The sequence below is a fragment of the Podarcis gaigeae genome, assembly GCF_964106915.1.
Source record: "Podarcis gaigeae genome assembly, chromosome: 2".
Lineage (NCBI taxonomy): Eukaryota > Metazoa > Chordata > Lepidosauria > Squamata > Lacertidae > Podarcis > Podarcis gaigeae.
Window position 1 is genome coordinate 72,977,362 of NC_139679.1, and position 27,079 is coordinate 73,004,440.

A 27,079-nucleotide genomic window follows, 5' to 3' on the forward strand; every position below is an offset into this window, starting at 1 on the left:
CACAGCAATTTCCCTCTCCTCCCCCCCCCACTCCCTGCATGGTTCTGGGTTCTCATCGACCCCCAAGCCAATTGGGGGAGGGGAGGGGGTGGCACATGGGGGAAGAGAGGGGAAAGCCCCAAAGCACTAGCAGAAACCCTTGTGCAAGGCTTCTGCTAGCAGGTCTCATTAAGTGAATCTGGTGCAGGATGTTTTGGTCTCACGTAGGGTAGACTAACATACCGGCAGACACACACTTCAGCATATAAACATATGTAGCTGCCTTATATTGGTCCATCTTGCCCCACACTTTAATTGGCAGTAGCTCCCCATGGTCTCTGGCAGATGTAATTTCCAGCCCTGATAGCACCTTAAACAGGAGACACTGGAGAATGAGTCTTGGTCCTCTTTGCACATACTTCCAGGGCTACTCTTTTGATGGAGGAGCTGCTATTGTATCACACTGCAGGCTAACTGTCCTTTTGCTTGCATCTTTTCCCCATCTGTGGCAAAGTCCTGATGGGGAAGAGGGAAGACTTGTTGGTGCTCACAACACTTTTTAAAGGCTAACAGCCAAATTGAGGGGCAATAAATAGGGCTCAGCATCTAAATAATTTTAGTTCAGTTGGACTTAATACCACCCCCCAGCAAAAAAAGGATGCAAGGGGGTCAGAGTTGTGTCACACCTGCTGACAAGCCTTCCCCTATCTAGTGCCTTCCAAATATTTTGGCTATAGTTCTCATCCTTGACCACTGGTGATGCTGCCTGGACCTGATGGGAGTTGTAGTCCAAAATATTTGGGAGGCACCAGATTGGGGAAGGTAGCTCTTGACCAAGAGCCTCGTGGACACTATCCAAATAGGTACCCATAATACTCACACATCTCCCCATTGCCCTGCATTCATGGAAGTAGCACTGCCCTGCGTCTGATAAAAGGCAGTTAGCTCACCCAAGTATTGCAGTTTCATCTGGGAAAGCGCAATATCCTTGTAGCAGTAGCACAGGTGAGAGGAAATGAACCCGAATCTTGCATAATAGTTGTTCAGCTAAGTGTGCTTAAAAAACAGACTGAGGGATAAAAGTGAATGAGAGAAGCCTTCCAATTCACTTGCTTTCTCATAGCTTTTACTGAAGTTGGGGGGGGGGGAGAGACAGAGTGGTTACGAAAAGGTAGTTATGACACCAAGTTCCAGACATCGGTCTCCTTTAAGTTGTAGTGCTAACAAGTGTAGGAAGGGTGTGCAAGGATGACTTTCATGGTGGTAGTGAAATGCTTCCATTTCTCAGCATTCCACCTGCCAGATCACATAGGAACTCTGAAGGTATAAGGTATAAGGTGCTCTCATGCTACAGCTCTTTAGGGTTTCCAAGTGTGTCTTTATTTTACTAGATGTGCTTAGCTACAGTTTCAAAACCCAACAATGCCTAAGCCCTTACTTTAGGCTTACACCTGAGATCATTTTTAAATTATAGTGCACCATCAAAGAAGGAAAAAGTGTGTGTCTGCTATTTGTCTACATCCAGACCCCGCTCTGTTTGAAAAACGGAAGAGTCACCCAGTCGAGAAATGTCTAGAACAGATATCATCAAAACTGCCCTTGGAGTAAAGTGCTGGATCTGCAAAGATGTGTTATTGGAATTCTGTCTTTTCATTGTAAATGGAAGGAGGACAGATGTTTGACTTCACAACAACATTGCTGACATGCCCTGCATGAAATATATTGTAATACTGTTGAGCTCGACTACAATCAGGTCCTAGGACAGGCTCCAGCCACAGCGGTGTCTCACACGAGGCTCCAGTCCACTGTGGATAGCAGTGACACTGAAATTGTTCCCATGCGAACATGTCTTGATCTGGAAAATCTGTCATTGAGGACTCCTCTTCCCACTGCTGCGGGTCCAGGTGGAGGAAGGCTTCCAGTTCGCTGGGGTCCTGTCTCACGCAACGTCCATGCCCGTGGCACAGCTCACGGCTGCACATGCGCGCTGCCGTGGTTACGTTGACGATGTATGGGCCCAGCGTCGTGGTGATGTAATGCTTGAGGCTCCTGCAGCTCTCCTAGAAGATGGAAAACTAGGATTACAGCTCAGAACATTCGAGGGATTGGACCCATCGGCACTGAGGATGGGAGCTTCTAGACATTTCCGTTTAGGCAGAACCAATCACACGGGCAGGTGAGCATGGTCATTAGTCCAGGTATCAAGAAAATTGGGAGAGGAGTGGGAGAAACAAGTTATCCTATCCCCACCAAAGCTGGAAAATAGCTGCTGGGCTACCGATGAGGTGGGCAAAGAGGGTATTTGTTTTCTCTCTCAGGCTGATTCTCAACTTAGGAAGTACAGTGGTACCTCGGGTTAAGAACTTAATTCGTTCTGGAGGTCCATTCTTAACCTGAAACTGTTCTTAACCTGAAGCACCACTTTAGCTAATGGGGCCTCCTGCTGCCGCCCTGCCGCTGGAGCACGATTTTTGCCCTCATCCTGAAGCAAAGTTCTTGACCTGAGGTACTATTTCTGGGTTAGCGGAGTCTGTAACCTGAAGCGTATGTAACCTGAGGTACCACTGTATATCCTAGGAAGAGGGCCTTCTTGGCCATGGCATCCCACCGATCAAATGCTTTCCCAATGGATGCTGGCACCTGTTTTGGTGCCTGGTAAATAGCTTTTTATTTCCTTTAAATAGTAAACGTTTTAATATAATTGTTTAAATCTGCTGCATGATTGTTTCACGGTATGACTGTATTTGAATACATTATAGGTATTCTCAGGAAATGTTGTAATTGCGAAGCATATAAAGGTGGTTCATGAATTAATAGATGGATAGGACATTGTTTCAGAGATACTCACCGGTGACTGGGAATAGGAGAGGTCACCCCAGAGCACAACCCCAGCGGCCCCAAGTGCTGCACTCTCTCCAATTGTATACACCAGGTCTGCCTGAATGGAGAAAAGGAGAGAACTGTTAGCACTGGGCAGCTTTCTACATGAGAAGTGCAACGTATCACTTTGGTGATATTAGCACATTGCATTAGGCAGGTTTTCTGGCTAGTTACAACGGATAGATTTTCACTGAATTTTTCTGGCCCAATTAAGTTCTCAGGTCAAACATGAGTTGTAGTTTCTGTAATGCTTCAAAAGTCTGACCAATTTGCTTAACCAGACACCACAAGAATGTGGATTGTGAACCCCTTTTTGTACATCATTTTATTCTATGTTTATGCAGCATTTTCCTCTAGCTATTGCTCACCCACACTTTCTCCTCCCTAAATCCAGAAATTCCAGTTAAACAGCAGCTTCTAGCCCATTGGCCAAATTTGGTCCAGGATGGATGGACCCCCATTTGGCCCGCAAGGCTAATTCCCCCACACCTGACATGGGGCTGGATCACCTGTGTGACTGAGTGCCTTACAGGGTTTGTGATCATACAGCCAATTCCTGTGGAAAGCAAGGTTGAAGTCATCACCCATCAGTGATGGGCAGTGAGCTCAGGCCTACCAGACTGTCTGTTACCAAGTTCCCCATGAGGAACATAGTTATGAGATGATTGACAAATGGGTTGCTCCACCAACCTATCAAAGTTGGCGCACAGAATTGGGGAAAGATGAGGGTGTTGCCAGCCGGGCCAAAAGGATTCCCCATCCCTGACAACACCTTTCTATTAAAGCAGTTAATTAGTTGCTTCCTGTTCACTCATAGCTGGCTGCAACATTAATGAAGTGCCTCAATTAATTAGTTACTGTGACTGCGCGCATGCGCGTGCGCACACACACATATACACACATATATATATAAGTGAGAGTTGGACCATAAAGAAGGCTGATTGCTGAAGAATTGATGCTTTTGAATTATGGTGCTGGAGGAGACTCTTGAGAGTCCCATGGACTGCAAGAAGATCAAACCTATCCATTCTTAAGGATAATCAGCCCTGAGTGCTCACTGGAAGGACAGATCCTGAAGCTGAGGCTCCAATACTTTGGCCACCTCATGAGAAGAGAAGACTCCCTGGAAAAGACCCTAATGTTGGGAAAGATAGAGGGCACAAGGAGAAGGGGACGACATAGGACAAGATGGTTGGATAGTGTTCTCAAAGCTACCAGCATGAATTTGACTAAACTGTGGGAAGCAGTGGAAGACAGAAGTGCCTGGCGTGCTCTGGTCCATGGGGTCACGAAGAGTCAGACACGACTAAATTTCTCTCAGCCTAACTAGCCTACTTCACAGGGTTGTTATGAGAACAGTGTAATGAAATACCCCTTCTGTGACACTCCAGGCTCCTTGGAAGGACAGGATAAAAATATAATAAATGAATAATGTACAGTGAGGGGGGAAAGTATTTGATCCCCTGCTAAATTTGGCCGTTTGCCCTCTGATGAAGAAATGACCAGTCCATAATTTTAATGGTAGGTTTATTGCAGCTGTGAGAGACAAAATAACAACAGGGGATCAAATACTTTCCCTCCTCACTGTATGGTGGCAGCTAATATTCCCCACACAAGGAAGTTTCCAGCTAGGTAAGAGATCTGCACCTCAGTCCTGGCTGTGTTTACTCAGAGGTAAGGCCTACTGAATTCAGTGGGGCTTACTCCCAGGTTAAGTGGGTTTAGGATTGCAGCCTTAACCTTTATTCACTTGCTACCATTGATGAAAAGTGCCTGGGCCTATTGTACACAGTTGGCACCTCTCAATTCTTACCTCAGTCAGGTACCGTGGAGAATGTCTGTAGGAGACTCTGGAATATGCGATCACAGGGACAGGCTGCTTCACGCCAAACTGTGCCACGCGAAATGCTTCTTTGAGGCGGTGGTGAACATAACTCTGGTGGTAAGATGTTGGGAGTTTTGGTGGGAGGTAGATACTGGGATAGAGGGCAGATGAAACCTTCCAAAGCCACATGAGATGATCATTCCACTGGACCTCTGTGGGGTTGCAATGACCGGTGTAGTTCTCTTCGTTCTCCCAGTTGTAATTGAAACAGTCAGGGAACCCATAGAAGCCCCAGAACCCCTGTGGCCTCAAAGACTTCCCCATTTGTAGAGTTCTCTCCATGAAGGCCCGAGCTGCCTGTTCAAACTCTATCTCCGCAACATAGGATTGCTCCGTGAGGGGTTCATCAGGCCTTCTCTTCTTTGCCCATTTTTCAGAGGCCACCCTATACACGATCTTGGGGCCCCAGTTCCGCCTCCAGAGAGGCCGCCACTCCTCCCAGTCCACCACGGCCAGTCCCTGGAAATCAGGCTTCAGGCTTTCCAAAACATCTCTTGAGACTGTCTCCAGGTGCTTCTTCAGATCGACGTTCTGAGGTATCCCTCCATTGTGCCATTTGCCATCTGGGGAGATGTAGGGATAGAGCCCAAACTTGTTCTTGTAAAAAATGGTTATGTTCTGGCCACGAAAAGCATTGTCCTTGTTCTCCACAATGCCATAGACTTCCAGAGGCAGGGTGATCCCAAAATGCTCTCGACACTTAGCTGTGGGCAAGTTCCACACCACCACAAATGGCTCCTGCTGGAAAACAGAGCTGGCCGTTGTCTGCTCCCAGCTATACCCTCTCAGGCACTGGATGACCCCAAGGAGGAAGATGATGTGGACTGAAATGGTTTTGTCCAGGATCATGGTGGGTGTAAGAAGCCAATGTCTCTTCTGGGCCCCCTCCTGCTTTGTTTACAAATGTGCACCCTGGCAGGGAGAGGGGAAAGACAGAGTAAGATCTTCCTCCTGAATTTAAATATCTGACACACAGGGCCAGGGCAGTGTAGCAGTTAGGCTCAGATTATGGCTAGGGACAGCCAGGTTCAAATCCGCTTACCAAGGCGACATGATGTGCCAAGGTAAGCAAGGCAGTTTTGAATCCATGCTCCCCATAAATCACTGGGTGGCTTTGGAAATCATTTTTCCCCTGCCCAGGGGGGTGGGGTAGGTGGGATTGGCCCGCTCAGGTTGGATCCAGAACTGGCCCACCCTCCATAGGCCGCTTTGACAGGTGTACAAGAATGCTATTCAGCAATTACCTGGAACCATATGATGTGAGGTGATTAAAATTTAAACCTGCAGCTGCAAACTTAAGATTGCGCTCTTCATTCTTCCTTCTGAATTGGGCACTAGGGCTGCACCTGCTATCATATGACATCAGGTAATGGACAGGTGACCATGGTTTGGGCCAAACCACCATACGAGGAGGCCTAACAAGGTCTCACGGATTTTACAGGGAAGAGGCAACCATGCCAGTCACCTGGAGCTCCTTGAGAAAATGTGGGACATAAATATAATTAATTCAGCTAGCCTCACAATATTTTTTATTGTATTTTAAACCTGGATATCTGGGCTTGACATGGATTCCAAATGGGATTGCTTACCTTGAATATCAAGGTATCTTGGGGTAAGTGCCTTATGTGTCTAAGTTTTAAGGGAGATAAATTCATGAGGTAAACCCAAGGAGAGGGAAAGGCTGAACACCAGGAAGAGGAGAGCTGGCTGTACTGGCTGATGTGTAAACTTACCTAAAGTCACCTTACTTGGGAACAGAAGTTGTTTGGATTACACAGGCATCTATGCTGCCAGGTATTTTTCCACAATGAAGAAGCCCAAAACACCAACTGGGCTGCTTCCACTTGTTGGTTTTGTTTTGTTTGCTCTGTGTCATCCCCCCTGGCTTCATTTCCCACTCTAACACTGCACTACAGAGGATTAGAATAATACCTAAGAAACTGCATGCCAGGATCCTTCCCTAGTTGAACTACTGACTAGCTAGGCAGCCTCTGAACTAGAGACAAGCTAATGAATAAGACAATGGCATATTGTCTGAGCCAGCCTGTCCAATGAATCAGGTGTGCCTTAGGATCAGAACCACATGGCCACTCTGAAGCCAACAGGTCATCATTAACATCACATGCACAAACTCCCTCCCTGCAAAGGAACACCAGGGTTCAAACTCAAACTTTATTAGGCAGGCCAATTCGATGACTGGTTTTGCAATCATCTTGGGACTAGATAAGCATATTGCCATGTCATCATCTTGGGATCAGGTAAGCATTCTGCTTCCTGAGTCGGCATGGAAAACCCCAGCCATCATCTCTCTGTGTTGCAATATTTCCTTTTAGTGGAACAGCTGTGGTAAAACATCCTTTCTCCCAGCCTCTTTCCTGCCATGATGTGCGCTCTGATCTGCCATGATGTGCACTCTGGTAATGCATAGAAATCATAGCATTATTTTTCTTTATCCATCTTTTCTTCTAACCACAGTTTGGTGTAAAGCTATTGCTAGGTGTCTCAAGAGTTTTGAATTTACTAAGGATATTTGGCTTCGCTTAAGTGTGAAGAGTGTTCCTTATTGCAGAAAAGATCTATGCAAATCTACTCACAAACTGAAGTGCCCAGGGCACAGAAGGGGTGAAACATAAAAAAGGTTCTCTTGCGCCCTTGGCAAGGAGCTGTATTGATGCCCTACCCCTGAAAAACCCACTTTACCGCAATAGCTGCATTATTTGTCTAAAATCACCCCCTCTACTCCAGTATCTCAATTTTTTCTGAGGTGATTCTGTCATCCAGGCAATCTGCCTCTCACAACTTTTGGCCCACACAACTTAACTCTCTTGGTCAGAGCAATCTGGGGAGATTTTTGCAGGGGCCATTTTCACCATCCCATAGGTGCACCCCTGGGCATACAAGCTAAGAATTATCGTATTGAGTGAGTTGTCAGAAACAGCCTCACATGCTCAGAGATGGGACTTGACAACCAGGAATTGGACATTGCTGTACACTCCCAGGCTTGAAAAAACCCCTTTTCATAATTAAAACATTAATATGTAAAATGGGAAGTGCTGGAGTCGAATCCTTACCCTTAAAACTCTTAAATCACTAAGGTATAGATGCTGGTTTTGGTTACTCAGTAATGTGAGAACAAGACTCTTACATGCTTATTTCATGTTATTTCAAAGCTCAGCTCTGATGCTGAAAACAGATTTTTGGGCTTTGTGCAGTTCAAAAGAACTCATTTGTCATTTCCACCATTTCCTTCTCAGCAGGCATGCTGATCTGCATAATTCACCAGCTTTTATAACATCGACTCAGGAGTGATGTATTAATGAGCCAAGTGTGTACAGCAATATGGATTAAAGAATATATGAAGGTAATGTTAGCCTAGGAGTAGAAGCAAGAGTCACCATTCATGTGGAAGAAGATTTGAAGATTAGTAAGTTACACCTACAACAATTTGATCAAGGCTAGGGCGTACATTATTCTGGTTTTTTAAAATTACATATTGCTGAATTTGGTGAATATAAAAGCACCAATCATAGCCCAGCCAACTTCCCACCAGAAAAATCTGTTTATCAAGGAATTTTGTATGGGAGAGTCGGATAGGAAAAGTAGAAACGAACCAAATTATACAGTCTTACCATCCTAACAATACTGAAACATTTTGATGTGCTAATCTACATGCCGAAAAACATCCTGCTTCCCTCTACTATGAAGTCTTAAGAGCAGACAGCTGGCAGCAGGGATCACTTTACTGAATCCTCACTCCCATTATTAGTAGGGTGAGTTTCCTGCACACTGAAAAGTGGAATAAATTGCAACAATGGGCTTACAAATAGCACAAGTAACATAAGAATAATATTTGTCACCTTGAGCTCCTTCAGGCGGAAGAGAGGGAAGTAAATTGAATAAATAATTGCGCTTACTCCACAAGCTTGCAGTCCGCTCTTCTCATTCCACAGGACATCTGAGCCAGAAGTGCTGATGTGACCAGCCCAGCTGCATTGTTAGTACCCAGATTTGATGACATCATCACCTACTGCACCCCATTTCTATCTGGGGCGGCTATATCATGGCAGAACGAGTTACTCAGTAGGACTGAGCCAGACTCAAAACAATTGCTACCTGTATGGTTGCCTCAGGGCAGCCACCTCATGGCAACATGGTTAGAAAGCTGATTCTGCTCTTATGGTAAAAGATCCCTAATCAAGTGTCATGGTTAACTAAATCGTGTTTTGTTGACTTACGTTGCACCAGAAAGTAAAATATATATATATATATATAACAAAAATTCATTTTTCCTTGCCTGATTGTTCAGACAACTTGGTAGGTTTAAATCTACAGGTTTTTGTAGAAGTAAACAAGAACTCAAATTGGTTTGCAGTTTGCCAAGTTCATTGTGGAAGGCAGCAAGTGTGGGAGGAAGAAGAACATGTAATAGCTGCTAATGTGTAGTTACACAGGCCAATTCACGTGCTTCAGAGTCTGATGGCTTGGACTGACCTTTTTAAAATGCAGCTTGTTGTCTTGTGACTTTTTAAAAAAACACCACACTTATTTAACTTGTTTTTCACCTGAAACCAATCGGTCCCAACAACAATAAAACAGTAAACTGAAATAATTCAGAAGCATAACACACACAACCCCCAAACCAATCCCTAAAAAGAAAACAATAATAACATTATTTACAACTAAAAAGCAACCCCAAACATATAAGCCTAATTATATTCCATCAAATATTTCTCATATTCTGGGATGTAGGCGATGGTTTTAACCTGGCACCAAAGACGTGAGTTAGTACCAGGAGGGTTTCAATGGGGAGAGCATTACATAGATAGGAGTGCCCTATCCCTAATTGCCGCCTTCTGAACCTGTCTTTAGGGGACACTCAGAGAAGAGCCTCAGGTGATGCTCGCAGGGTCTGGATATGTTAGGTTTTGGAGCAATCTCCTTATCAGTCTTCTGTGTATGGTGCTTAAAGCATGAGGCTTTCCCAGCTACATCAGTGATGTGTACTTTTGCAGGAGATGGGTTTGAAAGAGCAAAGGTGTGAAGCCAAGAAAGACTCTGGTCTGTAATCTGGACTGACCTTTTTAAAATGCAGCTTGTTGTGTTGTGACTTTTTAAAAACCCCCACACTTATTTAACTTGTTAAAGCTATATAGTCCATGTTGCTATATAGTCCATGTTGCTATTTCAGCCTGTGCTCAAGTCTCATACAATCAGATCAGCACACACAAACTGGACTGAATTCAGACAGATCAACCATGTTTTGGCCAGAACTGAACTAGCTGAACTAGCTAGGTGGCCAATTCTGTGCATGTGCAACAGCCATCATAGTGAATGGTTCATGTGAACAGGCCCAGAAAAGGGTTTAAGAAGCAGAGCTGAAGCTGCTCTGTCTGTCAGGCAATCAAGGGTATCCCTTCCCCTTAGGAATGTAAGAAGCTGCTTTAGAATTAGAATCAAACAATTGGTCTATGAAGCTCAGTGTTGTCCATCTCTAGACTGGCAGTGGCTCTCCTGGATCTGCATGCAAATAATGAACCCTACTATTGACTTGCTGTCCATTTCCATTGCTTCATGCCACATAAATCACCTATAATGTGCAGAGAAGGATGAAACACTGAAGGCGTAATACTTGTGGCATGGTCAATTTCTTTGGCAGAAAGTGTCAGATTCCACAACACCTTCACAGAAGAGGAACAATCCCTACATACAAAAGAGAGGTGTCCAGAGCATATATTCGTGATTTTATTTGTATGATCAGAGGAACTTTGTATAAGTTTTTTTTTGGGGGGGGACTTCATTTTCCTTCGAGGAACTAGAACTCTGAACTGCCCTGAGACCTGCAGGTATAGGGCAGTATATAAATTCAATTAGTAGTAGTAGTAGTAGTAGTAGTAGTAGTAGTAGTAGGTACAGAGGAAAACAACCCAAGGTGACCAGACTTTTGGAAATAAAATGTGGGAATCCTGCAAACCACACAGGTCTATTGTCTCTTCCAAGAAACAAGGGACAAAGCTACTGGTGTGGTTTCAAGCATTATTACTAGAAAAATATAAGCAGGCTTCTTCACATGTACTTAACATGGCTTCACATGTACTTAAATGAAAATGCTTCATAGGAAAATGCATTGAATAATGTAGATAGTAATACACAAGCTGGCAGCTGTGTTGCATTGAACCTGCAATGCCATTTGTGCAGTTTCGGGTGAGGGATTGCAAGAGTCAATACTTGGTATGAGTTGGAGATTATTTTCAGTTAATGGAAACCTCAGCATACAATGCACAATGCAGAAATGAAAACATCTGTGATCAAGCACCCAATACCCTGCATGTGGAATTGTTGTTTGATAACAGACACATAAAAGTTGCACTCTCTCCTACAGCAGCCTTTTCTCAGCTGCATCCACAGGACTGCTGTTCCAAGGCTGGAAAGGAGGAAATTCCAAATGGGCTTGGGCTCTGCATTCTTAAGAAGGAATTGTCAAGATTTTGATGTCATAAATGTAAAGAAATAATAATAATAATAGTAATAGTAATAGTAATAATAATAATAAATTGTTTATATACAGTAGAAGTTTGAAGTTGCATCAGACTGAGACGTATTAAATTTCTGTGATAAAATAGTTTCATGGTTGTACAAAGTCTTTAATTACTCTTACAGTGGTGCCCCGCAAGACGAACGCCTCGCAAGACGGAAAACCCGCTAGACGAAAGGGTTTTCCGTTTTGGAAGCGCTTCGCAAAACAAATTTCTTTATGGGCTTGCTTCGCAAGACGAAAATGTCTTGCGAGTTCCTGCGGGTTTTTTCCCCTCCCCCCTTTTCCTAAGCCGCTAAGCCGCTTATCAGCTGATCCGCTGATAAGCCGCTTAACAGCTGATCGCTAAAAGCCGCTAAACCGCTAATAGCGCTAATCCGCTAAGCTGTCAATGGGCTTGTTTCGCAAGACGAAAAAACCGCTATATGAAGAGACTCGCAGAACGGATTCTTTTCGTCTTGCGAGGCACCACTGTACTGTATTTTGCTATTGTGACTATAGGACATGGGATGCAATTCTCCACAAAATTGTGGCATTTATTTTCTAGCTTTGGGCTCCACAGAACAGATGTCACACTTTTGACTGTCCCCCTCAATGGAGAATGTATTTTATAATAGCAAGAGCTGAGCCAGCCTAGTTTAGAAGAAACAGCAAGTATGCTTCCTATAAGAACACTGAAGGAGAAAGAGTATTAGGGCCATTTCACGCAATACAGTTTTAACATGTCTCTGCAAATGATTTCAACCTTACCTGCAAATGCACATGACCAACACGTCTCTGCAAAGGCACACAATTAATATATAGAGGGATGTTCCTAACATGTAAAGCGTGAAACTGCCTTAGAAGTGGGATACTGCCTTGAGCAAAATTTAACTATGGCAAGATGGCATACAAATAATTGATGATGATAAATTACTGAAATGAAATGAAACCACAGGCTTAAGAACAAATAGTCACAGAAGGAACAGTGAGCACCTTCACTTAAAACACACACAATTGGGTGGCGGGGTGGAGAGAGACTTGACTTTCCTAGAAGTTTTTAACACGTGTCCTTCACTGTAGGAACCCGATCCTGTAATTCCAAATTGTTGGGCCTCACAGTGGTTGCTCAAGAGTGAGAGGAAAGTACTACACATTGGGTGGAATTCAACGATTTGCTAAAGAAATTGTTCCATCAGGCAAACATAAATGCCCTGACAGAGCAATCTCCCTTCTCCCCCCATCCCTGTATGCTGTGCTGTGGTTATCCTGCCGCCCCCCCCTCCCACTGATTTAGGAACATGGCTTGAGGAAGGAGAACCCAATTATGCTAGCAGGTCTAATTGAGCTGGCTTCCAATAGCACAGCTATTTAGCAGAACCCAGCCCGTCATCAGGGACACTCATTTCACCGGGCTCATTTTAACTGTGATCATTACCTCATCTATTATGAGGATAGCATCACGACAGTTAAATTAGGCTATGAAGTTGATCTCTGCCTCAGACCAAGTCATTAACCTGACGATTAAAACACACCTTTGCAATCAGGCAAGCATTCTATTACAAACATATTTCTGGAATGCAGGCTTCCCAGAACAGACCAAGAGGCCAAAGAATGATACAGGTTTCAAATTAGAATTGTGTGCATTTGTGAAGGACAGGCCTGCTCTGACATTATCCTACCAAAATACGTCTTTCTCTCGGTTTTATCTAATCTTTCTTCGTAGGGACACTGTTACCTCCAACAGATGCCTAGTCCTACTGCCCTGACTTCTGTTAGCATTAATTCCATGGGCTCTGAAATACACCTATCTGTGCATCCACTGCAGAGTCAGAGGAGACGGTTCAGATATTTCAGAGGTGCTTTATTGATAAAATGACATCAAACTTTAAGGCAAGGCAATTTACGATACACAGCTCAGCACAGGCCACTCAGCTATGGCAACCACCACTGGAAGACAATGGGGGACAGTGGATGGCCTTGAAAGTGTATCCAAAATAGATCATTGTCTAAGCAAATTTCACATTTTTATGGCATGAAAATGGGCTCGTCTGAAAAGAATTGTGGTAAAAACAACCGTGGAAGATAAAATCTATTGGCTTTGTTTGTGTTAGAATAGTTCTCTCATAGCCCATCACTGGATCTGAAGCTGAGCTTTTCTTCTCAGCATCTCTGCTCCTTCAGCCGTCATTTCATCTTCATCACACTCGCACAGGCACATGGTGAAAGGGTCAGATGTCTTTCTCCATCCAGAATATGGGCCGCCCCTTCAGGTCACGATACAGCGTTTCTAGAAACAGCTGGCTCTGGGCTTTGTCCCCCGATGGGCCAAAAGAGGCAGAGTTACAGGAATCGGGATGGCCTGCCGAAAGGGCCATGCACAGAGGTGGAGGTGGAGGAAGAGAAGGTGGGGGAGGGGGAGGAAGGTTTGCAGCAAAAAGAGGCACGGTGGCTGATTGCGAGGGCGGAACAGAAGCATTCATGGCCTGGGAAGAGGAACTGTGGGAAGCTACAGAAGCTGGCAGGCGGGGAGGGGGAGAAATGGTGGCAGCTGCTGGCAGATAAGAATGAACAGGAAGCAATGGGGGCGGTGGGGGAGGAGAAGCCGCTGAGCAAACCGTGAATGAGGAAAGGTGTGCTGAAGGTGGCAATGGAGGAAGGCTTGCTCCGCATCTCCTGCTGCAAGATGCACTTGGCTCACGCTTCCCAGACCCTGTGGGAAGTTCCTTGTCCTGCTGATGGGGAGAGAAGCTCTCCAGAAACTCCATAGGTACAAGGGAACTTGCGAATCCTGCACACTGAACTGGCTTGGACAAGCTGTAACCCAGGTGGGCGTAGAATTGCTGCTTGTCGTGGGTGGTGAGGTGCAGGCGCCTATAGTTGCGGGACTTGGCGTACTGCTCAACAGCTTCCATCAGCTTCCTGCCATAGCCCTTTCCCCGGAGAGCCTTGGCAACAACCACCGTCTCCACAAACAAACTCTTGGGCTGGCCAACCACACGGGACAGCCTGGCATGCCCCAGGAGTTGGCACTGACTCTTGGCTGTCTTCCCTTCCGCAGTGTCTTCCACTGACCTCTGGGTCCTAATCAGCACCAGGCACATGGGGAAGCTGTTGCTGGATCTCTGCAGGGAGTGGATGCGGGAGGTCCTGCTCCTTTTCCACTCTTCATTGATGAGGTCGGCACAGGCCTCTAGGAGATCGGGCCTCTGGTGAAGGGGCACCGCTGTGAGCATCTCTGAAACAGACCCCATTCTTCTCACCACCAGAGGACCAAGCAGCGAAACATTACATGGGACACAGGGAGCTTGACTCACTCCTGAAAGCACAAACACAATGAAGTGTGTTTGCAGTGCACAATCAGTTCCAAGAGACCTACTAACCCTTTCGCAGGGAAACCTCACCTTGCCAGGATCAAACCCAGGAGCTGCAGCATCCTCTGTAATCATCCCATAAAGCAAAGGGCTGCAGATGCCAAGACAGCCTTAGCTCTTGGTCTTACAAAGGCACAGATAGCCAAGGCAGTGTGATTCTAATGTTGTAGCCCATGACTCTCAACCCATGCTGGCTGCAGCTGATAAAAAGTTGTAGTCCAACAACATCAGGAGGGCATTGCATTGGCTATCCTTCCACTTGGTCTTTTACCAAGTGCCGATTTGGGGCATGCGTACAAGACATCTAGTCTGCATCCTCTGCTACAGTGCTGGAGAAACTGTGGCTCCCCAACTCCCACAGTTCCTGAAGACTGGCCATGCTGGCTTTGGCTGATCAGAGTTGGGAGTCCAGCAACATTTGGAAGGCCATAAGTTTCCCAATCCAGTTCTACTATAAAAACATCTGGGAATCAGTGTAGACTATAAGCCAATTCCTAAAAATGCTTGTTTGAAACTCGACTTTTTTTTTCCTTGGGGACTGAAAAGGATTCAGTCATACAGAAATATGGTGTACACCCTCCCAAGGAACAGAAGTACGTAACATGGTTCACTTACTATATTCATGTAAGTGCAGTCTGGCTGAATGCAACTCATCCCTTGTCCATTGGAAGGCCCACTCAAGCTCTATGAGTTTCTAAACTGCCAAAACATGTTCCCACATTTAATTCACAATTATGGGAGTACAGTGGTACCTCGCAAGAAGAATGCCTCGTAAGACGAAAAACTCGCAAGATGAAGAGTTTTTCGTTTTTTGAGTTGCTTCGCAAGACGAATTTCCCTATGGGCTTGTTTCGCAAGACGAAAACGTCTTGCAAGTTTGTTTCCTTTTTCTTAAAACCGTTAATACCCAGGGAATCCGTGCTTCGCAAGATGAAAAATTCGCAAGACAAAAAAACTCGCAGAACGAATTAATTTCGTCTTGCGAGGCACCACTGTATGTTCTGTACTCCATGAAATGATGATGGACATGGAGATTCCTGGGCAGCCAGACTGCAGACCAGAGATGACTTCTTAAGCTATGTGTGAAGAGCAATCCACTTTAGAAGAAAACTCAGGTTCCGTTTGGCTTCTTTACCCTTCTTACAACAGTCCAGTTAGGATCTTGATTCAAGAGTGGTTTAAAATTGAAGGTACTCTGATATAGCTTAGGTACTCGGTGGCTTCTTTCAGGACTGTCACACCTCCTCTCAAGAGATGGCACCTAAACATACAACACAGGTTGTTTTCTCTTTGCATCTGCCTACACTGAAGATCTTTCAAGTGAATATTTGGATAGAATGTGCCTCGACCAATAACATGCCCAAACAGTGAAAGGCTGTTTACTTAAAAAAAAAAAAATCCAGCAGAATCTTCCACATAAAATGGAAGCAATGATCCCAAGGACCACCTTACATCACCACTTTTGTCTCATCTGGAGCATGTGGGAACTGGCCAAGCAACTGTTTCCACATGTCTCCATAATGCAATGTGCCACTTCCTCCAAAATCTCCCAGAAGGGGACTCAACTATAGGTTTGGCAAATTGCAAGCAGGTGGTATGTTGAAATGTTCCCCTAACCAGTCCAGAATGTCACAGATGAGCCTCAAATGGTTTCAAGAATCAGCCCACAGTGAGAGTTCAAACATTGTATTAATCTCATTGTACTCCCGTTGGCTCATGAATTTGCTGAGAGGCAGCTGTGTTGAGCAGGACCCCAACCCCCCAGTGAATGTTAACAAGTCTAGTCACAACTCTATCCTTCTCTGTATATTTTTGGAGATGGTGGTGGGGTACATACAAGTGCAAGTCAGTGACAGAGCACACACACTGCATAAAATTGTTCCCAAGTTCAACTCAGGTATCTTCATAGATGGGGCTGGTAAAGACCACTGCCTGAAACCCTGGAAAGTTGAGAAGAATATAGAAAATACTGAGTCAGATGGCAATGATATGAAGGTATCTTTGTGTGTTCAAGTGAAGGTGAGGGTGGGCTTCCATTTACACAGTTTTGTCCCCTTAACTCTTTATCTCTCAGATGTTTCAGACAGCACAGAGAATTCTCTCCAGACTGCCTGGGATGAAATGGAGGAAACTGGGGAATGTTCTCACATTCTTTTTTTCCTTGCTCTCTCTCCTTTTGATCTCCGTATCTTCCATACAGTGAGACTCAACGTTATCATAGACTCTCACTAAACCCGTGAGGCAGCCTCCAAATGGAAGCCACACTGGAAGATGAAAAAAAAAACACCCAAGAGACAACAATAAAATTCATCCTTTCACAACTCTTTATGAAGTAGCTTATGAAATTATACCATGCAGCCACTGCACTCAGGTTGTGAAATAGGAACAGAACATGCCCTCCGAAAGGTGGGCTGAGGAGATTCTCATGACAGGGACATTGGCTGGGGGCAAATCCTAGAGCCACGTAAGCAGAGGGAACTCTAGGGTATTGCTTTAGAGCCTTAGCATCATCCAGTTACTGCAGCATTGAGTTTAGAGAATGCTATTTTGACAATACTGTGCTGCATCTGCAGACATGCACAGTTAAGTCCTCACGATTGCTTATGTCTGCTCTCATTTACCCGCAAACGCAGATGACTCAGTTCCATCTCAGAGGCTAGATGTAGCCACCTCACACAAGTTTTCAACACAGCGCGTGCTACCTTTTCTGCAAAGGTGCTGTGTGACATTACTGGAAAAGCCGTATGTTTGGGGAAGGAAGTGTCTCGTACCAAGAGTTTTCTCAATAAAGGCTAAGAACACCACAACTTGTGCCTCCAGTTACCGGCAAGGACTGCTCCTCAAGACAAAATTTGGTTGTGCACCAAAAAGAATTAATGTACATCTTTTCAAAGTTGTTCCAGCCCACTCAAGTCACAGGAGTGCATTCCCACCAGGGCAGAGAATCAGTCCAACGGTCTAAAACTATTTCAATCACCTCTCACAAACATCAATTACTCATGCTTATTACTAATTATGCATACTAAGTACGTAGGCACTTTTCCAGGTGCTTAACATGAATTCCACTGAAGTAACCCTTACAAGAGCCTTGTAAGGTAGACCAGTTTTATTATCCCAGCATCACAGATTGGGGGCGTATGGGGGGTGGCTGAGGCTGAGAAAGCAATGGCCTGCCTAAGGCCACCTAATGAGTACGTGATTGACATAAAGATTGATGTAAAATTACTGCTGAACTCTTTTGATAGGCTGGTACTAACATTTTGCTATGCACCGCTGTCTTCGTTATTTTCTTCTGTATCTTAAGCCGTTTGGGGAAGCTCTTGAGAGAAAGGGACATACAAATAAACTGACAGAGGTGATGATTGGTAAGGCGAGATTTTCACTGGTTTGCCAACCACAGCTCGTTCTCTAACCATGCACTATGCCAGCTTCCACCGCCTTTGCCATCCTGTTGCCCTCCAGATGTTTTAGGCTATGATTCCCATCAGCCCCACGCAGCATGGCCCCATTGGCTGGGGCTAGCAGGCGTTGCGATCAAAAACATCTGCAGGGCATTAGGTTAGTGCAGGCAGCGGCGGAGCATATGCCTGCGCTGCCCAGCGCAGGCCCGCTCCCGAGGGGGGCGGGAGTGCCCTTCCAGGCGTGGGATAGCCGCTCGGGTGGAGGGAGTGACATGTGCGCCCTGCAGTCGGGGTCGGAGCGAGCCACTGACAGGGGTGGAGCAAGCTGCCCATGACAGACATTCAACGTGCTGCCCACCCACGACTCCCAAACCTCCCCCAAGCTGTCAGAACAAAGGGGGAAGGGGGGGAATACCGCCAGCAAAGCAGCACAGCTCCCCCCCTTCCGCTGACGGCTCGGGGTAGGCTCAGGCGTTGCAGGTTTGCAGCACACCAAATGTCACCCCCCTCAGCGAAGACACCCGGGGCGGTCCACCCCCACCGCATCCCCCTTCCTCCGCCCCTGGGTGAAGGCTGCCTTCAAGCAACAGATATGCACACACAAAAACGCCTCTAATTTTGCTCTGGACTACCTTTGTCACCTGTGAGCATTGCCAACGTGGGGATAGACTGCTAAAGGGAACCTGAATTTACATTCTCGCCCATGTAGGTTCTGCATCTGCATTACAAATTGATTTAAGCACCAGGTGTTCAACTGCTTTGGGAGCTTGCTCAGCATCAGGTGTCCAAGAATACACAGAAAAGGCACTTGTCATAAGCCTCCCTGGAAGGAAGAGCCCCGAGGTATGGCGTGAAGGCACATGAGCCTATCACCTTGCTGGAGCTATATAGGCTGCCATGTTGCCTGGATGAGTGACTGCCTGTGAACCATGCACATACAGTGGTACCTCAGGTTAAGTACTTAATTCGTTCCGGAGGTTCGTTCTTAACCTGAAACTGTTCTTAACCTGAAGCACCACTTTAGCTAATGGGGCCTCCTGCTGCCGCCGTGCCGCCGGAGCATGATTTCTGTTCTCATCCTGAAGCAAAGTTCTTAACCCAAGGTACTATTTCTGGGTTAGCGGAGTTTGTAACCTGAAGCATCTGTAACCTGAAGCGTATGTAACCCGAGGTACCACTGTACTGCCTTGAATTCCATGACTAAATTAATGACACAGAGGTCAGAAAATAAATAAAGCTCATACAACTTGCCTTGTGTGCTCTATACAAGACTCCCTTGAAGAAGAGATGAGAAAAGTAATTAACGCACCATACATGAATGACCTCTGTTGCATCACTCACAGACCGTTTTGGAAAGCACTCTAGCAGAGAACAGGGCAATCAGAAAATAGCATACCCCTAGGTAGACTGATAAGCCCTACTTGCGCTAAATTCCAAGTTACCAGGCAGGCCTACAAGTTCTGGTCCAAGTAGCTTTTCTGACAAAAACCTCTATATCCAAGGTATGCACTGCTACAGGGGATTTCTTGTTTTCAAGGATCCTGGCTCTGGAAATAAGCTGGCAGTGTCATCACAACACTTCACTAGCAATACCACCAAAAAATGCCACACAGTGTTTCCTTTTTCCATTTCTAAGCATCCTGCTGCCAACTTGGGCACTAGGATTCCCTACCCCTCCTGCTAAAATCAACAACACACTCTACACATCCTGGAGGAAAAGAAGAAGAGGCTGAACAAATTCCATTCATCCACACCTACTCCCAGCTCTACTAGAGCAGCACTAGAGAATCGCTCCTTGAGTGAGGTGAAGATTCTATCCATCTTAACAACAGCCAGCAGAGCATCCCTCATTCCTCAGTTTCTACTGGTACCTCTCAGAACCAGGCCCACATGACAGCATGACCCATATGATACCCTGGTCCCAAACTTTCAAAATTCTGAACAGGCACCAAACCTACACACTTTATATCCCGTCCATCCCAGTTTTATATTGCCTGTTCCTCTAGTACAGCTGCCTGAGCACAGTATACATGTTTGCTACAGGATCCCTTTATAACAGGATGAGAAACTCATGGCTCTCCAGGCGTTGTTGGACTTCATCTCCCATCAGCCCCAGCCTGCCTTGCCAGTGGTCAGGACTGATGGGAGCTGTAGTCCAGCTAGACTTGGAGAGCCACAGGCTCCCCTCTCCTGCTCTACAATAAGACCACCAGCAGAAGAAAAGAAGTGCCAAATACCTGTGGCAAATGGGAGCTGCCTGAAGTGTCGCTTCCCTCCTTTGGAGATTCTGCTTGCAATGCTAAGGCTCAAGGGAAACCGTCTACTTTCGCAAGAGCATGACAGGAAGCTACACATGCGCCTACAGCTCATTTCTTCTTTTAAAGAGTGAGCTGTCTGTTTACTTGACACCCAGGTCTTGGAATGTAAATTGTGTGCTGAGTAGCCCAGCCCAGCCCTGACAGGAGCCAAAGGCTGGCACCCATCCAGACAACAACAACAACAACAAAGCAGCAGACACAGACTTCGTCTACGGGGTTCCCAAACAGATGCCTTCAACCACTACAGCTCCTAGGTCCAAGTGTAGGCTGAAGTATCAAAGAACTCTATTTTTGGGTGGTGGTGGGGGGGAGAAATGGACCCATTTAGATTCTGAGAATCCAGCCCCTAATAAGCATCCAGCCAACTCACTTTGGCAACAGCAATTCTATCATGAGTAGAAAGGAAAGGGAGCAGGGCTAGCAACCATCCAACAGCAAAGAAAGCAGGTGGGCAAGGAAGGCAAACTGGACTTGCTGCTTACCGTGCCTTAACCCCTCCCCAATACTTCCATCTCCACATATCACAAAGTGAGGCTGCTGAAGCAAAAGGCTGGTAGTAACCCAGACTAGCCTTTGTACAGTAGTACCTCGGGGTACAGATGCTTCAGGTTACAGAATCTCCTAACCCAGAAATATTACCTCGGGTTAAGAACTTTGCTTCAGGATGAGAACAGAAATTGCGCAGCGGCTGCAACAGGAGGCCCCATTAACTAAAGTGGTGCTTCAGGTTAAGAACAGTTTCAGGTTAAGAACGGACCTCCAGAACGAATTAAGTTCATAACCTGAGGTACCACTATATTAGTCTACAGCAGGGGTGGAGTGGGGGGGGGGGCTTGAGGCCCTCCAGATGTTGGACTCCAACTCCCATCAGCCCATGCCAGTGTGGCCAATGGTCAGGGATGAAGGGAGTCGGAGTCCAGCAATATCTAGAGGACCAGAAATTCCCCACCTCTGATTTCAGTTCTCAATGCTCTCTTGCCACAGCACAAAACCCCTCTTGCTAGTACAGGTGCTTTATCTTCTTGATTAGAGACATATTTCCAAGCTGTTATACCTACACACCAGTTCTATGAACATATAAACTTCAGCTTATTCAGTGTCAACAGTGGATTGATCTACAGAGCCAAACGGAGCTTATGTTACTAGAGTAATAGATGGAAACCAGGCCTACTGGGGTGGGGTGAGGAGACCAGGGAATCCACTGGGCAGAACTAGGACATTGCCATGAAGACATTCACCCTGCCCGGTCTCCAGAAAGGACAGGAAGGATGTTGTTTACAAGGTCTCAAAGCACAGAGCCTTGTTCTCCTGTGCTGTCTTCCAGTGTCAACACATAGTGCAACACAAGGAGGAAACAAACCTGCTCTGTGTCTCAGGTAATTTTGGGACGCACCTGCTACCAACAAACACTCCTTGGTAAAAGGTCACAAAACTCATGAAACTGGGGACAAGACAAGGTGGTCAGACTGTCCACAGGCAATGCAGTAGTCTGTTTCCTACCACTATTAATGTACCCAACACAGCTTTTCCTGCAATGGAATTAAAAATACCAATTAAGTTTCAATTCCCTTCCATATCCTGACTTCTGGGAAACAGTCATATTCTGTTTGGGGACACAGAAAACATTCATATATTCACAGAGCTCTGAATAAGTGAAACTGCTGTTTACCCATTGTCGGATGGGAAACATAACCAAGCAAAAGGGAATTGTGACTATGCCTCAATGGACAAAAGGCACTGACAGCACAATCCTATACATGCCTACTCAGAAGTAAATTCATTGAGCAACGGGGTTTACTCCCAAGAAATTGGGTACAAGAATGTAGTCTTAAAGTCACTCATAATGAAGCCCCCTTTCAGTGCTTTCCATGGGGCTGAGTTACAATGAACTTCTGTCATCCAAGTTGGTGGCTATCACTATATCTAGGGGGCTCAGATTCCATAGTTTAAAGATGCATGTCCAGTGTTCAAAATTCACATGCAACCAAGTGAAGATGTCCAGCCCCCAGGACGGTGCCTGATGTCTCCTCCATCTGGAGGTGCATGCCTGGGGATCTTTGGGTATTGCCTGTTTTCACACAATAGCAACACATCCTGTAGAATTATACCCATTATATTTTATCTGCACAATCAGAATGAATTTCAGGAACCAAAAAGTCGTGGTGAAAGATATGTCTTTCAAGCCAATGTGGCCCAAAAATGGCAACTAGGCATTCCGTTTTGGCAACTGTAACCCTGGTTTTTACATTTGGCACATAGCTTTTTATATCTGATTTTCTAATATAGTACTGAATCATGTGTTATGTGAAGAAGTACTTTCTTTTATCTGCCCTAAACCTTCCAGTATTAAACTTCATTGACAGTCCCAAGTTCTAGTATTATGAAAGAGAGAAGAGCGTCTCTTAGTTTACCTCTACCCCATACATAATTTTATACACTTCTATTACATCTGTCCTTTACTCACCTTCTCTCTATGCTAAAAAAGCCCCACAAGTTATACCTTTTCCTCGTAAAGCAGTTTTGGCTACCATTTTCTTAACTTTTTCCAGCTCTACAATACTCTTTTTGAGGCGAAGGAACTGTATTATTTCAAGTGTAGCTGCACCACAGATTTGTATAACATTACAATATTGGCAGTTTTATTTCCCTTTCCTAACCCAGCATGCAATTCATCTTTTTCACAGCTGCTGCAGGCTGGCTCAACATCTTAGTTGAGCTAACTAACAGCAATGACCCCACTTCAGATCCCGTGAGCATGTATGTGAAGTTAAGATTTATTTACAGTGATACCTTGGTTTACGACCATAATCCGTTCCGGAGGTTCGTTTGTAAACCAAAACAGATTGTAACCCAAGGTGTGCTTTCGCCAATGGGGCCTCAAAAAAAATATGGTTCTAATCCAAAAAAATAAAAATGGGTTGTAATCCAAAAAAAAAGGGACACACACTTCAGGGTTTGATGTGGTTATAATCCAAAACAGTTGCAAACCAAGGGACCACGGTATTTGCCCCACTTTACATTTCCTTTCACTGAACTGCAATTACCCTTTTTTTGTAAGGGAGAATCTTACAAAAGCATAAAATGAAATGTTCATCCTATGTTGGAGCACTCACAAACCCCTTTTCAAATGGACCTAAATTTGTGTGCCTGCAACCCACTCACTGGGACGCGGATGGCGCTGTGGGTAAATGCCTCAGCGCCTAGGACTTGCCGATCGAAAGGTCGGCGGTTCGAATCCCCGCGGCGGGGTGCGCTCCCGTTGCTCAGTCCCAGCGCCTGCCAACCTAGCAGTTCGAAAGCACCCTCGGGTGCAAGTAGATAAATAGGGACCGCTTTCTAGCGGGAAGGTAAACGGCGTTTCCGTGTGCAGCTCTGGCTCGCCAGAGCAGCGATGTCACGCTGGCCACGTGACCCGGAAGTGTCTCCGGACAGCGCTGGCCCCTGGCCTCTTGAGTGAGATGGGCGCACAACCCCAGAGTCTGTCAAGACTGGGCCCTACGGGCAGGGGTACCTTTACCTTTACCTTTACCCCACTCACTAGGATACAGCCCACTAAGGATGTGGGGGACAGTGGCTGTGTAGCTTCAACAGACAGGCTATTTGGCCATACCTTCCCTAGTTAGTGTCTATTGGCCTCACTGGTATCACAGTAAGCTACCCTCTTCTACAAGAGAGGCTCGCCTGGCGCCTTCATTACATATTTTTAGGCACTAGGCAAAAAAGTTTCTCTTCAACCAGGCATTCAGCTGATTAACATTCTATGGCTTTTTATAAGTGTTGTGGAAGGTGGGGAGTTCATTGGTTTGCTTTGATTTGGTATTTTCATTTTGTTTTTTACTGTTGTGAACCACCCTTGGATCTTTAGATGGAAGAGTGATATACAAATTTAATAAATGATAATCATTGTTGTTGTTTAGTCATTTAGTCGTGTCCGACTCTTCGTGACCCCATGGACCAATGATAATCATAGAATCATATAAATGTAGTGTTGGAAGGGACCTAATAATAAAAAGCTTTTGTACTAGTGCACCCTCTCACATATTATTATTATTTTTCTGATTATGCAAGCAGTTCACATGCACTTCATCCAAAGCACTGGGCAGTGGAGAATCTGAACTAGGTCTCCGCAAGAGTGAAACAGTTCAAGTCCTGGATGCTTGTACCAGTTATGTGTGGTTGAGTTAGTCTCAAGAGATGGCTTGGCCCTCTTTAGTAAAACTGGGATCTGCCAGCCAACAACACATCCTTTCCCATGCGTGAACGGATGCATCAGTGTTGTTTATGGGATTTCCATCCCCAACCCTCTCTACTGGTTATTCTGCCCAAGAGTCATGCTGCAAAAACCACTGTCTAGACCCAAAAGAGAGGACAGTCAATAGATCACAGTTAAAATTACCAAAGCGCAGGGAAACCCTAATAAAACATTTTCAGCCACAGGAAGAGTCGAGACCAAAGGTCACTTCTATAAACAACTTAATGCTGAGGAAAGGTGAGTTCATGCCAGTGCTTCTCACATCCCACTTATTTCCAAATGAATGCCTGGTCTTCCTCAAGGCCTTAGCATGCACTGCCTTTAAAAAAAAATTAAAATGAACTACATGAACTAAACTCAGATTCATTCACACATGCAGTCAAATCCTATGCATGCTTAGTCAAAAGCAAGCTCAACTTATTCCTGAGTAAGTGTATAGGATTGCTGCCTCTCAGGTGTACATCTATAAAGAGAACTGAATTGCGCACTGGTTCTCAATCTCCTCCTAGTGAAAGGAACACAAAAACTCCAATAAAAAGCCACCTACACATTACAGGGTTTAGGGATGGGTTCACTGCCGAGAGGCAGAGGTACTTGTTAATAAGCAGCTGGTGCCCAAAGCAATATCCTCCAGCCCTGCCTAAGGCACATCCAAGGATGATAGAGGAGGCAGTGTGCCTTGCACTTGCAACACACATGGTCCTCCTCTCTCCTGAGACTCATTATTATAATTCAAGGATGCTACAGCCCCTCTAGCGCAATATGGATAGATTACAAGAGCGACCCATTTCAGTAATGGGGTGGGTTAGATATTAGGGAGGAAGCACTTCAGTTGTCCCGTGTGCACCTGCGGGAATATTCTGTTTCAGTTCCCTGGGGAATCCACCTTTGAACTCTGAGCGGATATTAGTCATTGTGCAGTGGCTCTGCAACCTCAGCTGAGGTCGACGGTCAGCCCTGCTGCATCCCTTCCCTTTCGCTCTTTCTGCTCCAAGCAACTGCCAGCAGCCCCTTCTCTGGCTCCTGGTCCGGTGGATTGGCGTCCCTCGTCCGCCTCCCAAAGCTCCTGCCAGCGCGCTAGAAACCCGCCGCCTCCACCGATCTAAAGGGCGGCCAGCCGGGGAAGGCGCTCCCTTCCTTAACGGCAGGCCTTTCCTCTCCGGGGGTCGCTCTCCAGGAGGCACCCCCTAAGGAGAAGCGGGCATCTAATATTATTTCTCCCTTTCCTTTCTTTCTCGCTCACTTGTGCTAAGAAACTCTTGCAAAGCCACCCCGTCTTTAACTTGAGTCACTAAGCTGGATCCCATAAGGGAGGGAGGGACGGGTGTCCTCGCCCGCTTCCCGCAGAAGCCTCTCCTCCTTGCCAGAAGAGGTCCAAGCCCTTTTATGGACACAGCCTCCTGCTTCCTCCGAGATGCCACAGGACAGACACCGCCGGGCCGGTCCCCCACCCCCCGCTCGTAGGGGCCACCCTAAAATCCGGCACGCGATTCTGCCCCCCCCCCCACGCCCCGAGAGAATGTGGGGTGTCGCCCCGTGGAGAGCCCTGCCTCCCGCTGGAGGGGATTTCAACCGGGCGTAACCTCCCCGGCACCACTTCTTCCGACCCGGGCGCATCCCCGGCTGTGCAATGATGGCGAGCCCGGCTCCGCGAGCGCTTTAAGCGGGGACGGGGCGGGAAGAGATACTGACATGCTAGCGAACGGCAGGGGCTCTCAGCCGCGCGCTCAGCTCTCCCCGCTTCCTCCGGCTTCGCAGAGCAGAACTACCCCGCTTTCGCCCTCGCTCGTCCCTTTACGCACAAGTCGAGGAGAGGCGGGAAAGAAAGACGCCCAGCTTCTTCTTCTGGAGGCCACAGCGCCGTGTAGCGGCTAGGAAATTCCTTCCTCAAGAGAGCCTCCCGCTCTCCCCCCCCCCCCCCCTGCAAATCGCGTCTTGGCTTTTTCAACCGCGCGTCTAGAAGCATGTGTGCATTCGGAAGACGCGCGTGCTTCGTGAAGGGGAGATTAATGCATATTGTGCGCGTGGAATCCGCAGAAGAGATGAAATTCGACGGTCCGCTATGCAGTTGGAGAGACCATTTGAAACCCTTGTTTTGCTTGGAAGAGGCATCTGTTCAATTTAGCATAGACTTAATAGATTTAGTAAGCATACGTTAGTAAAATTAGGTACAACATAAATATTATTACTTAGTTTTTAGTTTTTCTTACAGAATAAGAAAACCCTGGCAGGATGTGGAGAACATTTCCTGAAGGATCAGTTACGCCATTTCTGTTTTCCTTCGTGATACAGGCTTCAATCCTATGCAAACTCACCTGGTAGTAAGCCCCACTCAAGGGAGCAGACATTTACAGCATTGCATTGTTTTTCAGCTATATACTGGAAGTACTCATATTAGCATATGTTTTTATGTGGTAGACAGTAGGTAGTTTAGTTTATTATATGTCCTTTCCCAAACTCAGTTCTTAAGAAGGAAGGA

At 46.0% G+C, this 27,079-nt stretch overlaps 1 protein-coding gene and 1 long non-coding RNA gene across 6 annotated transcripts; one reads left to right on the top strand and one right to left on the bottom strand.

The window, feature by feature from the left end:
• LOC310838815 (hyaluronidase-3-like) lies at positions 1-26,430 on the bottom strand. Of its 5 annotated transcripts, XM_083726620.1 has the most exons (5): positions 20,268-20,933; positions 4,673-5,656; positions 2,828-2,917; positions 1,687-2,039; positions 1-495 (listed from the first exon to the last, which is right to left on the bottom strand). In XM_083726620.1, the coding sequence occupies exons 2-5, from the start codon at positions 5,591-5,593 to the stop codon at positions 450-452; spliced, it is 1,410 nt and encodes a 469-aa protein (XP_083582746.1). In that variant the 5' UTR covers positions 5,594-5,656; positions 20,268-20,933; the 3' UTR covers positions 1-449. The 5 variants fall into 5 exon arrangements, with proteins under 5 accessions (XP_083582746.1, XP_083582744.1, XP_083582743.1 ...); XM_083726618.1 differs by lacking the exons at positions 1-495; positions 20,268-20,933 and adding an exon at positions 26,293-26,430 and having other exon boundaries at positions 1,585-2,039; XM_083726617.1 differs by lacking the exon at positions 1-495 and having other exon boundaries at positions 1,585-2,039; positions 20,268-20,930.
• On the top strand, positions 9,685-11,294 carry LOC310838871. Its single transcript, XR_014561192.1, has 2 exons — positions 9,685-9,802; positions 9,890-11,294. It is a non-coding gene; the product is annotated as an uncharacterized lncRNA (long non-coding RNA).
• Positions 26,431-27,079: the final 649 nt, after the last annotated feature.